A 14,218-nucleotide genomic window follows, 5' to 3' on the forward strand; every position below is an offset into this window, starting at 1 on the left:
CCCCCCCGGGTCAGCCCAGGAGCATCGGGCTGTGGCTGCGCGGCGGCTGGGCGCAGAGAGCGGCGCGATGTCCGGCGCGGCCCTCAGGCTGGCCGGGCGGCGGCTGAGCCAGCGAAGCGCACCCGGAGCGCCGGTCCTCCTCCGGCAGGTGCGGCGGGAGGGGGCAGGAGGCTCCTGGACGGCATTCCTTGCGGAGGGAGCGGGGCGGCCCCGGGCGAGGCGGGCTGGGCTCTCGGGTCCGCAGGCACGCGGCGGGTCCCGAGCCCTCTGCGCTGCCGCACCCCGCAGATGTTTGAAGCCCGGAGTTGCACCTACACCTACCTGCTGGGCGACTGGGAGGCACGGGAGGCCGTCCTCATCGACCCGGTGCTGGAGACGGCGCCGCGGGACGCCCAGCTGGTGAAGGAACTGGGGCTGAAGTTGCTCTACGCGGGTCAGTGGGGACTCGCTCGGCGGGACTGGGCCGGGCCCGGACATGGCCGAGGCTGGGGAGACAGGAGGGCTGCGGGCTAGACCCAGGGTGTGAATGAGGATTAGAGTCTGCACCCCTGGGTCTGAGAGGGAGGAGGAGGCTGGGACTGGACCCCTGGGTCTGAGAGGGAGGAGGAGGCTGGGTCTGGATCCCCTGGGTCTGAGGGAGGAGGCTGGGCCTGGACCCCTGGATCTGAGAGGGAGGAGGAGGCTGGGTCTGGATCCCCTGGGTCTGAGGGACGAGGCTGTCCTGACCCCTGGTCTGAGGGAGGAGGCTGTCCTGGACCCCTGATCTGAGGGAGGAGGCTGTCCTGACCCCTGGTCTGAGGGAGGAGGCTGGCCTGGACCCCTGGTCTGAGGGAGGAGGCTGTCCTGACCCCTGGGTCTGAGGGAGGAGGCTGTACTGACCCCTGGTCTGGGGGAGGAGGCTGGGCCTTGACCCCTGGTCTGAGGGAGGAGGCTGTACTGACCCCTGGCCTGAGGGAGGAGGCTGTACTGACCCCTGGTCTGAGGGAGGAGGCTGTCCTGACCCCTGGGTCTGAGGGAGGAGGCTGGCCTGGACCCCTGGTCTGAGGAAGGAGGCTGTACTGACCCCTGGCCTGAGGGAGGAGGCTGTCCTGACCCCTGGGTCTGAAGGAGGAGGCTGGCCTGGACCCCTGGTCTGAGGGAGGAGGCTGTACTGACCCCTGGCCTGAGGGAGAAGGCTGGGCCTTGACCCCTGGTCTGAGGGAGGGCTGGGTCTGCCTCCTTGGCTCTGAGGTCTGGATGCAGTAGGCTGAAAGCATTCAATTCTCTGTGCATGCTTCTTTCTAGTGAACACGCACTGCCACGCCGACCACATCACCGGCTCAGGGGTCCTCAAGTCCCTCCTCCCCGGCTGCCAGTCCGTCATCTCCCGCCTCAGCGGGGCCCAGGCTGATGTACACATCGAGGAGGGTGACACCATCCGCTTCGGGCGATTTGTGAGTCGGGTGCTGGTCTCAGAGGGGAGGGTGTGGGCCTGGGGAAGTGGCTGCTGGGCCGAGGAGGGAGGGTCAGCGGGTGCAGGCTCAGACTCCTGCCTCTGTTCTCTGTGGAGAGTACCAGGACCCCAGGATGGGCGCTGGGGCAGGAGGCCACAGGCAGGGGTGGCCCCGAAGCCAACAGCCATGAAGTTTCCTGAGGCCTTGGGCAGGCATTGCCTGGCATTTCCATAAACCCTGTTTGGTGCTTCTGGGCCAGGGCTGAGGGAGGCCCCCAGCCTTTGGTAAGGAAGGGGCATCCTGTGGCGGTGAGGTCTCTGCAGCTACCATTTGAGGTGGCACCCACGCATAGTGGCGTGAACTCAGGGTCACACGCCTGCGTGGGTTCCTCCTGAAGTGTTAGCCTTGAGGCCTCACCCAGGGCTGAAGGTTCCTCCTTTGCCCTCTCTGCTTTGCCACCCTGGGCTATGGGCAGGGTGGGGCGGGGGTGAGGGCTGTGCCCGGAGGGAGGAAGCAGGTGATCAGAATTGCCAAAGATGTAGTTTGCTGCTGGGGACGGAAACGGAGGCGGGGGTGGGGGCTGGCCTCTGGCTTGCTGGTCCTGATTCAGGGTTCTGTGCTGAGAGGGCTCAGCTGCTGTCACAGGCTGTGGTGTCAGGCCTGTGCTGGGAAGCCAAAAAGGGCAGTTTGTGTCAGCCCCGCTGGTGAGGGGGACAAGTGTTGCCCGGTCCAGAGAGGAGGGTGCAGGGCCTCGTGTGCGCAGCCTTTGACAGGGTTCCGCACACTGGGCTGACCCCAACATAAAATCTCGCTCCCTCATGGCGGTCACCCTGCTGCTGTTACGACCACGGTGCAAAAACATCTGTGTTCCGATGGCCGTAGCGACCCCTGTGGAAGGCCCCTTCAGCCCCGGGGTGGAGACCACAGCCTGAAAAGCAGCGCCTCGCGGCCGGCTGTTCTCCAGGGACAGGTGACAGGCACCTAGGTCGGGTGGCCCCGGCTGACTGTTTGACCTCTGCTAGGACACACGTACATACAACCTGAGCGTCTTCAAAATAAGCTAGCGGGACTGGCACATGCTCTTGACCCCAGCACTCAGGAGGCAGATACTGAGGTAGGTGGAGCTCTGTGAGTTCAAGGCCAGCCCAGTCTACACAGAGAGTTCCAGAACAGCTAGGAATACAGGGAGAATAAAAAAAAAAAATTAAACACAATGAGGAGGAGCCTTAAAATGTGCGTAAGGCACACACCCATCCCAGGAGTTCAAGGTCACCCTCAGTCACTTATCACGTGTGAGTCCAATCAAGGCTACAGGTGACCCTGCACCAAAAAATTAAAAAATTCAAATGCTAGCATGGTTGCACGCACTTAATCCCAGCATTCAGGCTGACACAGGGTTCATGCCTGCTGGTCCCTGTGAGGCCCTCTGTCGGAACACAGGAAAACAAACAGAACTGAAAGGCCCTTCTCTGCCCACAGAGGCTGACACCTTCAGTGCACCGCTGTAAAGGGCTCAGCTGTGCTCAGCTTCGTGTTTGTCTTTCCTTTACTCCATTTTATTGATCTAATCCACGTACAGCCTGAGCCGCTCACCGGAAGCCTGTGAGTCACCGAGATGTAGGATATTTGTAGAATGATGTGCCCATCCTTACAAGCCATTTCAGCCTATTTCCACCTCCCTCCTTCCCTCCCAGCCTCAGGCAAACCTCTTTCATTCTTCATTCTTTGTTTACGTGGCTTTGTAGCCCAAACTGGCCTTGACTCATCATTCTCCCGAATCGTCCCTTCAGTTGGTAGTTTGCAACATTTCTGCCACTACGCCACTACTGGGGATAAAACCTAGGGCCTGATTCATGCTAAAAGGACTCTACGCCTGTCCCACACAGGGGCTCTACCACTGAGCCACACCCCAGCCCCTCACTGGGGGACTCTAGGTAGGAGCTCTACCACTGAGCCACACCCCTGCCCCTCACTGGGGGAGTCTAGGCAGGGGCTCTACCACTGAGCCACACCCCAGCCCCTCACTGGGGGATTCTGGGTAATCCTCTACCACTGAGCCACACCCCAGCCCCTCACTGGGGGATTCTAGGCAGGGGCTCTACCACTGAGCACACCCCAGCCCCTCACTGGGGGACTCTAGGCAGGAGCTCTACCACTGAGCCACACCCCAGCCCCTCACTGGGGGATTCCAGGCAGGTGCTCTACCACTGAGCCACACCCCAGCCCCTCACTGGGGGATTCTAGGTAAGGGCCCTACCACTAGCCACACCCCAGCCCCTCACTGGGGGACTCTAGGCAGGGGCTCTACCACTGAGCCACACCCCAGCCCCTCACTGGGGGATTCTAGGCAGGGGCTCCACCACTGAGCCACACTCCAGCCCCTCACTGGGGGATTCTAGGCAGGGGCTCTCCACTGAGTCACACCCCAGCCCCTGACTGGGTACTCTAGGCAGGGGCTCTACCCCTGAGCCACACCCCAGCCCCTCACTGGGGAATTCTAGGCAGGGTCTCCACCACTGAGCACACCCCAGCCCCTCACTGGGGGATTCTAGGCAGGGGCTCCACCACTGAGCCACGGCCCAGCCCTTTTTATTTTGAGAGGTCTTAGTAATATTTCCAAGTTGACCTTGAGCTCATGGTCTGTGCCAGGCGGCCCCTGAACTTCTGACCCTCCAGCCTGAGCCTGGATTGCAGGTGTAGCTACAGGCCACTATGCTTGGGCTTTAAGTCACTTTATTCTCCTGTATCGTCCTTGCTGTCTGTCTGGGTCTTCCCGTCTGTACATCTCACAGAAGTGTGCACGTACTTGGGATTTTTCGGCTGGCTTCTTTCTCCTCAGTTGTCAGTCGTCAAGGTTCAGCCATGGAGAGGCATTGGAGCGGCCTCCGCCGTGGGGTTGTTTTGGGTAGAGCTGCACAGACTCTTGTGGATGAAGTTGCGGTGTCGCTGGCACTGTGAAGGTTCCAGGTGTTCAACAGTTGTGTCGACAGCTGCTGGTATCAGTGTTGGTCAGTGTGCACGTAGCTTCCTTTACACACCGCATGGGTCTGTTTTTCCTGACTCTTATGTTTTCTGCCCCTTTAGAAGGTGGTGGTGGTGCACACTTTTAATCCTGGCCCTGGAGAGTGAGGGGCATCAGATCTCTGAGTTCGAGGCCAGCTTGGTCTACAGAGTAAATTCCAGGGCAGCCAGGGCCACACAGAGAAGCCCTTGGATAAAAAAATCAACAAATAAGTTGGATTCCAGCTGGGAGGGGTGGCTCAAGCCTGTAGCCCTGCACTTGGAAGGCAGAGGAGGAGAATCAGGATCTCTGTGTCATCCTTGGCTAATGATGAACTCTCGGCCACCTGAGCTGTACACACACACTCTGACCTTGACAGCTGGGCTGTGGTGTGCTAATGAGATGTGATAAAACATTAGGAGCAAGACAGGAGGCTCTAAAACAACAGTTACGTGAGAAGTGTGCGCACGCTGACTCTTACTGGTTTGCTCGTGGGTTCCTTCTTCCTCATCTCTACCTGGGAACACCCTCATCGCCCTAGTGGACTTTCTGCTCTGATCCCTCTTCTGGGGGACCATCCTGGCTTACACAGCTGTAGATGGTTCCCCTTGACGTTCAGCTTGGTGAGGCAAAGCTCTAATCCTAGCTCTCAAGATGCAGGGATCTCTGGATCTTGTGGCCAGCCTGGGCTACAGAGTGAATCCATGCTTCCAGCGAAATCGAAGACAAGAAACATACAGAGCTTGGGTGCCTGAGTCTGTGCTCATTCCTTCTCGCTGATGTTGGCAGCTGTAATTTTTGTCGTTGCTTTGAGACAGGGTCTCTCTATGTTGCCCTGGTTAGCCCGGGACTCAGCATTTAGATGAGGCTGTCCCCACTCACAGAGGTCCCCTGCCTCTGCCTTCTGAGGTGTAATTCTTTCTCGTGGTTCTGTAGTCAGGGATGGCCACCTTTCTCTGTGAAAGACTGGACAGTAAATCTAACCTTCACAGGCCGCCTGGCGTGTGTTCTGGGACACAGCTGCCCTCTTGTGGTGTGAAAGGCGTTGGCACAAACGGAGAAGCAGAAGTATGGCTGGGAGTTCAAGAGCTTTCCTTACGGCTCCCAAGGTTCGAGTTTTACAGTGCTGTGCCCTCTGACCCAGTGGGCCTGGAACGCCCGGAGGTTGCCTTGTCTCAGCCTCCTGGGCGTGTGCTTACATGCCTGGCTAAGGTCCACCCCTCACTTCTCCCAGGGTGTCAAGCACAGGCTGACTTTGGACTTGTTACATTGTTGAGGAGGACCTTGCACGCCTGACCTACGCCTCCTGCCTTCACCTCTGCAATGCAGCAATCCCAGGCGCACACCCACGGCCGGGTCGAGCCAAGGGGCAACATAAAAACCTCTCAGAATCGAGGGCTAGGTCAGATCTCTCTCCCTGCAGCTTGCCAGCCCCTAATGTGGGCCCCACAGTTTACTTCCTCATCCTCCCTGGGTGGTTATCATCGGTTTTCACAATGGTCAAGGATTTAGTGCTGATGTTCTAGTCTCTACAAGTTCCTTGGCAAAAGCTCCCTTCAGTTCCCAGGAATTGCCCTGCTGAGTCACAGACCGGACATACCCTTAATCTTAGGAACATTGCAGATGCCTTTTTTCTCTTGCAGTGCTGGGGGTGGAACCCAGGACACTTAACATGCTAGGTGTGCTCTACCCCTGAGCCACACCCCAGCCCCTCACTGGGGGACTCTAGGCAGGGGCTCTACCACTGAGCCACACCCCAGCCCCTCACTGGGGGACTCTAGGCAGGGACTCTACCACTGAGCCACACCCCAGCCCCTCACTGGGGGATTCTAGGCAGGGGCTCCACCACTGAGCCACACCCCAGCCCCTCACTGGGGGATTCTAGGCAGGGGCTCCACCACTGAGCCACACCCCAGCCCCTCACTGGGGGATTCTAGGCAGGGGCTCCACCACTGAGCCACACCCCAGCCCCTCACTGGGGGATTCTAGGCAGGGGCTCCACCACTGAGCCACACCCCAGCCCCTCACTGGGGGATTCTAGGCAGGGGCTCTACCACTGAGCCACATCCCAGCCCCTCACTGGGGGATTCTAGGCAGGGGCTCTACCACTGAGCCACACCCCAGCCCCTCACTGGGGAATTCTAGGCAGGGGCTCTACCACTGAGCCACACCCCACCCCTCACTGGGGGATTCTAGGTAAGGGCCCTACCACTGAGCCACACCCCAGCCCCTCACTGGGGGACTCTAGGCAGGGGCTCTACCACTGACCCACACCCCAGCCCCTCACTGGGGGACTCTAGGCAGGGGCTCTACCACTGAGCCACATCTTTGCTCCTTACTGGGGAACTCTAGGCAGGGGCTCTACCCCTGAGCCACACCCCAGTCCCTCACTGGGGGAGTCTAGGCAGGGGCTCTACCACTGAGCCACACCCCAGCCCCTTACTGGGGGATTTTGGGTAATCCTCTACCCCTGAGCCACACCCCAGCCCCTCACTGGGGAATCTTGCAAGCACTGTAGCTCTGGACTGCATCTGTAGTCCTCTTTTTTGTCATTAGCCTTTTTTTTTCCTGTTTTGTTTTCTTTGTTTTTTTTGTTTTTTGTTTTTTGAGACAGGGTTTCTCTGTGTAGCCCTGGATGTTCTGGAACTCTCTGTAGACCAGGCTGGCCTTGAGCTTAGAGATTCACCTGCCCCTGCCTCCCAATTAGAGGGGTGCCCTACCACAGCCCAGATTCTTTAGCCCTTTTAATTAAAGTTACACGATGTATTTATTATGTGAATGTGCAGGTGTGTGTATGGACAGAAAGCTTTATGGATACGGTTTTTTCCTTTCACGGTGTAGATACCAGAGAGTGAACTCAGGGTACAGATCCTGGCAGCCAGCAACCTGTACCTGAACCAACTTGCAAGCAGTTTTTTTCTTTTATTTTTGTTTTGTGTGTCTGTGTGTAAGTGCACAGCCTGGTGCCTGTGGAGGCCCACAGACGGTGTGGGATCCCCAGAATTGGGGTTGAGGGCATTTGTTAGCCTTCCCGTCGGTTCTGGGAACTGAACATCCGTGCAGGCGGTCTTAGCCACTGATGTGCCTCAAATGCCTTTTCTTCCACAAAATAAAGGAAAGGTTTTAGGTGGTGTAGAGCCAGTTAGTGACTGGGAAAACGAGATTTGGGCTTTCAGGTCCCCAGACACAGGAACAGCAGAGGGCGCCAGCATCGCTCAGGGTGTGAGAATGGAGGACAGGAGGAGGGCCTGGCGCGTGGGGTCTGCTGACCGCTGGGCCTACTGACCGCCAGGTCCGTGCTGACCGCCAAGGCCAAGGACCTGGAGCATGGGGTCTGCTGACTGCTGGGCCTGCTGACCGCCAGGGCCGTGCCCCCGTGTGGGGCCTACTGACCCCCAGGGCCGGTGCTGACCGCCAGGGCCGTGCCCCCGTGTGAGACCTGCTGACCATTGACTCTGCTGACCGCCAGGGCCATGCAGGCCGCGTGAGCGCGAGGCTGCCCTGAGCCTGGGAAAGGGGCTACGGGCGGGAATAACGGTCCAGTGTTTCACGCATCCTGGACAGACAGAGGCGCTGCTGGTGCGGACACATGTCAGGCCCGCCCCTGGCTAGGCCAGCAGGGCTCCTCTGGAGCACGGTATCATGCAGGCTTCACCAGCAGAGGAGGCCGTCTCTGTCTGTGTGTGCTGACCTGGGCTCGCTCTTCTGTCCACGGGGCTTGGCGGGGTGTCCTTGACGGCATGGGCGCTCCACCTCGGAGCCAGGTCCTCAGCCTCGGTTTTTTAAATGTGCCACACTGCTTCTCAGGCTGCAGTCCAGGCTGGCCCACATTCACAGGTAGCCCAGGCTAGCCTGGAGCTCATGTTAGGCCTCCTGATGGCTAGGAGTGCCTGGGCCCTGACCGTGGGCTCCAGCTCTTTCTGCCTTTGTGTACTGCACATGTGTGCCGGGTGCTGGAAGAGGCCAGAAAAGGGTGCCGGACCTCCTGAGCCTGGGATTGTGCACGGTGAAAGCTGGTGCTGGAGTCAGACTGCGGTCCTCCACAAGAGCAGCTGGTGCTCTTAGCCACTGGGCCGCCTTCTGCCCCTTCTTTTTATGCTGAGACAGTCTCACGTGGGTGCTCCGGCTGGCCTTGAACTCACTCATCGGCCTGTGGGAGCCTTGAGTTTGTAATCCTCCTGCTTTGTGCTGAGGGGATAGGACCACTATGCAGTGTCTTATGTATTATTTTATTTGTTTGTTTATTTATTTTGGCTTTTCGAGACAGGTTTCTCTGTGTGGCCCTGGCTGGCCTGGACTCTCTGTAGCCCAGGCTGGCCTGGAGCTCACAGATCTTCTCCTTCGGCCTGCCTCCCGAGTGCTCGGATCACAGGTGTGTACCACCGTGCTTGGCAATGTATTATTTTAAAATTTAAAAATTTTATTTTGCTGGGCGGTGGTGGCTCACGCCTTGAATCCCCACATTTGAGAGGCAGAGGCAGGCCCCAAATCCACTGTACAGTGGAGGCTTGTGCCTCTGCTCTTCCTCAGCTCATAGGCCCGTGCCACCACGCTGGGCACGTTTGCCCAAGTTCTATTACAGTGTGCTTCGCTGTTGGTTTCCTTGGCTGTTGGTTTCTGTTACTGTGACAGATGCCTATGATAAACACCACTTTTTAAAAGATTTCTTTTTAATTGTGTGTGTGTTGGTCAGAAGAGGGTGTGCCTCATCCGGATCGGTTGTTAGGGTGGTTGTAAGCGGCTGACATGGTGCTGGGACAGAGCTCAGTCCTGTGCAAGGGTGGTGAGTGCTTTTCTCCATGACCCGTTTCTCCACAAACACGGGGTAGAGGTGGGCGGCTGACCTGGGCCGGCGGGCGGGTGGGAGGCGGGTGGGAGGTGGGCAGCTGACCGCCCAGCAGGTGGGCAGGGCTCGTTTAACCCTGGGGTCCACAGGAATAACCCGCAGACTGCAGCAGCTGGCTGTCACCTCACCAGCACTCACAAGTGTCTTCTGCCACTATGGAGAAGAGGGTGGCCCAAGCCTGTAATCCCAACTCCTGGGAGGCCGAGGCCGGAAGATCCAGGAGTTCAAGGCCAGCCTGGGCTGCATGGGGAGCACTTGTCTGAAAACGCCACCAACAAAACCAAAAAGAACAATCTACATGTTCATTAGTAACTTTTTATTTTACCAAGATCTCCCTCCGCTTTTTAAAGTTGAGCCAGGGCCTCACTCCACGGTTCAGGGAGCCTGGAACTTTGCGGCTTAGACTAGTTTCAAGCTCCCAGTCCTCCTGCCTCGGCGTCCCTCCACTGGGACTGCAGGCCTGTGTTAGCAGGCCTGTGTTAGCACGCCTGCAGGAGTCTCACCGTGGAAGCAGCTTCATCACCTGTCTTCTGACCTGATATTACACCTTTTTCCCTCGCATCAGTAATTATTTTTGAAACACCATTAAGTTTCTTTCTAACAGTAGAACTTAATTTTTTATTACCTTTATCGATTCATGTATGTGAAGGTCAGAGCCTAAGCTGAGAGCTGTTTCTCGTCATCCTGTGGATAGAGCTCAGGCCCTCAGCTTGGCAGTGTTCTTTCTCGGTGCTGACTGAGTCTGTTTTCCTGTGGTGCTGAAGATGCAGCCCAGAGCCTGTGTGCACAGCCTGCGAGCCACAGCCTCCACCTCGGGCTTCCTTTCCATTCTCTTACTGAGGTGCAAACTCTCTCTGCCCAGTGCATGGCTCCCGTGCTGTGCACCCTGGGCCATCTGGCTCCTGTCTTGTGGGACCCCTGTGTGGTGTTTCAGAACTTCAGGCAGGGCAGGTTAGCTGCCCAAACACTTGGCTAGCACGCACAAAGCCCTGGATTCCATCCCCAGCCCTGTGTAAACTAACCTGGTGGAAGCAGCCATGACTGCAGAGCTCGGAGGTGGATGCCGGAAGAGCGGATGTGTAAGCTCATCGTTGATTCACAGCCTTGAGTCCACTCCTGACACAGGAGATTATGTCTCAGAGGGCAGGCAGGCAGGAAGGAAGGCAGGAGGGAGGGAGGGACGGAAGCAGATTTCAAATTGACCCCCCTCCCAAGACAGGCTCTTGCTTCTGGCTCAGGCCTTCACCCCCAGGTCATCCTGCCTCTCTCTGCCTGAGTCTGACGTAGACCCCACTGCTTCCAGCCTTCAGATTAAGCCGACCGTTGCTTTGTTCCTTTGCCCACTTGTGTCCCAAGGGGCGGATGGGGCTTTGGGGACCAGTGGGGCTTGCTGACCTTGGGGCTTGCTGACCTTGGGGCTTGCTGGTGACTATCTTTGTGTCCTACCAGGCTCTGGAGACCCGGGCCAGCCCTGGCCACACCCCAGGCTGTGTCACCTTCGTCCTGAATGACCAAAGTATGGCCTTCACTGGAGATGCCCTGCTGATCCGAGGGTGTGGACGGACAGACTTCCAGCAAGGTGACCCCTGACCCAGCCCAGGACCTCAGTGTGCTGTGGTGTGAGAGTGCCCAAGAGCAGCCACATAATAGGGGTCCCTGTGTGTGTGTGTGTGGGGGGGGGGCAGCCGGGTGTGCAGAGTGAGTTCCTGGTCCGCCAGGGTTCTGGAGAGAGTTTGCCTCACAAGGGGGGTGGTGGAGAGACAGACACAGGAAGGAGTGAGCAGCTGGCTGTGCAGCTCAGCAGGTACAGTGCTCAGCCAGCATGCCTGAGGCTCGGGCTCCCGTCCTCATCCTCTGGCAACCGGGAAGAGCTGAACCAGGCCTCCCACCCCAGCACTCAGGAGGGGGAGGCAGGAGGATCGAGTGTAAAGTCATTTTTGGTGTAGAACATGTGTACCCACAGACATGCTACAGGCCATACACATACACACGTACACGCGTGCTGTTCCTGTACCCGGTTTAACTGTTGGGGGCTGTAACGTTTGGGGTTAGGTGAGGATTGCTCTTAACCTCCCCTTTTCAACGATTTGTCTGCACTGGTGACTCAGAACTTGGCATAGGTGCGTGTGTTTGGGGTGTCCGTGGAGGCCAGGAGAGACACCAGGTGCTCCCTGTATACGCTGCACCCTGTTGCCTTGACACGGGGTCTCAGTGGGCCTGGCCAGGGCTGGCAGCCAGCGGGCCCTCGCGTGCTCCAGCCTCCGCTGCCTGCAGCGCAGGAGTCACGCTGGCATGGACCCAGGCTTGCACAGCAGGCGCGTTTCCCCTCGCCGTCCCTGCGGGCCCGGGCTCACACCTTCTCATTTAAGCCACATGTCACTTTCCCCTGATCCGGACCTTACGGAGTCACAGATTATCCCGTTTCATCTATGCTGCTCCGCCCCCCAGAATGAGACAGGGAGAGCCTCCTCTGTGTCTCCTGAGGAGAGGGTTAGGTGCCCTCAAGCGCCGCCCCTCCCCGGGGGAAGGGGTGCGGCCTCCTGTTGTCCATGTGACCCGCTGACCTCCAAGTGTTCTTTCCTCAGGCTGTGCTAAGACTTTGTACCACTCTGTGCATGAGAAGATCTTCACGCTTCCAGGCAACTGTCTCATCTACCCGGCTCACGATTACCACGGTGAGGGAGTCCATGACAGGCTGCCGACCCTGAACACGGGGCCGCCCCCTGCCTGTCGTCCTCGAGAGGCACGGAGGCTACAGAACGCAGAGGTCCCTGTGGCTGAGAGATTATGTGCTTGGGCTGCTGTGTGGATGGAAAAACCGTGAGACGCTTCTGCAAGGCATAGGCCTTCCTAGGAGACCTCCGAGAGCGGCGGGAACTGTGGGGACTACATTTCCCATAGTGCCCAGAGACAGCAGGGCCTGCTTCTCAGGACAGATCACGGAAGAGCCAGTTAGGCCAGGGAGACGCCCTCCACGGCCTCCTGGGAAATGTAGTTCCAAGCTGCCCAAGGCAAAGGGTCATTGGTTACTTTCCTTTCCCTTTGTGGACAGGGCTCACGGTTTCTACTGTGGAGGAGGAGCGGACTCTGAACCCACGGCTCACCCTCAGCTGCGAAGAGTTCATCAAGGTCATGGACAACCTGAACTTGCCCAAGCCACAGCACATAGGTGGGTTACCCAGGATCAGGACTGTGGGGTGGGAGGAGAGCATGGTTGGGGTTTGAACCAGTGGATCTGAGGGAGGAGGAGCCTGAACTCCTAGATCTGAGAGAAGATCTGGGATTTGGTGCCCTGGGTCTGAGGGAGGAGGCTGTCATGGACCCCTGGTCTGAGGGAGGAGGCTGTCCTGACCCCTGGTCTGAGGGAGGAGGCTGTCCTGACCCCTGGTCTGAGGGAGGAGGCTGGGCCTGGACCCCTGGTCTGAGGGAGGAGGCTGTACTGACCCCTGGTCTGAGGGAGGAGGCTGTCCTGGACCCCTGGTCTGAGGGAGGAGGCTGTCCTGACCCCTGGTCTGAGGGAGGAGGCTGTCCTGGATCCCTGGTCTGAAGATGAGGACTCAGGACCGGAACTGGTCCCTCCTAAGAGCCAGGAGGATTTCTGGGCGTCAGTGGGACATGAGGCAGCCCTGCGTCCTTAGAATCATTGCGGTTTCTTCTTTTCAGACGTTGCTGTTCCCGCAAACATGCGCTGTGGGGTCCAGACTCCACCTTCCTGACTGAGGAAGCCAGCTGCTCATATCCGTTAAGAATGGACTAGGTGGGGGAGGGGAGGGAGTGACCCCTGAGCCCCCCCCCACCCCCGTCAGCACTTAAGCATCTTAAATAAACTCCACTTTAGTTTTGGCATAAATCTGAGTTCCGCTTGTTTTCTTGGGGAAGGAATGGTGTTTCTTGGGGAAGGACTGAGCGCGGAAACTCAGTCCTGGCCCCTCAAAAAGCCAGACCCCACCTTGGAAGAGGGCTTGCCTAGCATGCGTGAAGAGGAGCAGGGCGGGAGGTGCATGCCTGTAATCCGTGCTCCGGTGCTGGAGGAGGATCGTCAGGAGGGAGGCCAGGCCGGGCTGGGGAGACCCTGCCTTAGAAGAAGGGGCGGGCGCTGGAGCGATGCTTAAAAGATGGAGAGCCGCCGCTCTTGCAGAGGACCCAGGTTCAATTCCCAGCACCCACACGGCGGCTCAGAAACGCCTGAACTCCAGGTCCCCGGGGTGTGGCCTCTGTGGGCACTAGACACGCACCTGCAGGCGAGACGCCCATTCCCAGAAGATAGACAGCATGAAGGCCCAGGAGGGAGGAGCAGGAGCACACACGGATTAGGGGGCACGGGATTCCGTGTGAGCCTCCCCGACCCGGGCCGAGGGGGCCCCCTGCAACCCGGGCTCTCAGCTTCCCTGTGGAAACAGCCTCACGACGTTCCAGTGAGCTGATGCGTCCAGATGTGTGGCTCCTGGGCCTCTGCCCGCACGAGCGTGCCCGCCCTGCTGCGGTCCTCTCCGGCTAGGAATGACAGTTTGCCCAATAGTGATGAAAATACTCAACGGTAGTAAATAAAGGACGAGTGCCGCCGGCCTGCGGACGCTGCCCGCGCTGCCCGCCCCAGCGGGAGGCCGGCCCACCCCTTCTTTCACGGGGAGGTGTCAAACGCTTCCCTGCACTCCCGACCTCTATCCGCCCGGTTTTGCATACCAGACCTGCTCCCGAGAGGACGGGGTCCGCCTGTGACCTTTAACCTCTGCTCTCCACCCAAGGCGAACTGTGGTGTGGGGCGCAGCCCGCCGCTGGGCAGACCCGGCCGCTGACTCAGCCCGGGACACCCCCTCCCCTGCCGGGCTCCCTAAACCGGTCGGGGCTCTTCCAAAGCGCTCATTAGAGGGGAGAGGCCCCCATCTTCATTCCTATCTTCCAGGACTTCCTGGTCCCGGCCCTCGGGAGGCCGACGCG

General features: G+C 58.7%; 1 protein-coding gene across 2 annotated transcripts; it reads left to right on the forward strand.

Annotated features, from left to right (window-relative positions):
* Ethe1 (ETHE1 persulfide dioxygenase) lies at positions 1-13,130 on the forward strand. 2 transcript variants are annotated; one of them, XM_021626578.2, is made up of 7 exons: positions 1-148; positions 289-433; positions 1,285-1,433; positions 10,730-10,859; positions 11,866-11,955; positions 12,333-12,449; positions 12,944-13,130. In XM_021626578.2, the coding sequence occupies exons 1-7, from the start codon at positions 68-70 to the stop codon at positions 12,994-12,996; spliced, it is 765 nt and encodes a 254-aa protein (XP_021482253.1). In that variant the 5' UTR covers positions 1-67; the 3' UTR covers positions 12,997-13,130. The 2 variants fall into 2 exon arrangements, with proteins under 2 accessions (XP_021482253.1, XP_021482254.1); XM_021626579.2 differs by lacking the exons at positions 1-148; positions 289-433; positions 1,285-1,433 and adding an exon at positions 9,312-10,359.
* The last annotated feature ends 1,088 nt before the right edge of the window (positions 13,131-14,218 follow it).

Source organism: Meriones unguiculatus, chromosome 14 (assembly GCF_030254825.1).
Source record: "Meriones unguiculatus strain TT.TT164.6M chromosome 14, Bangor_MerUng_6.1, whole genome shotgun sequence".
In the NCBI taxonomy this organism is placed as follows: Eukaryota; Metazoa; Chordata; class Mammalia; order Rodentia; family Muridae; genus Meriones; species Meriones unguiculatus.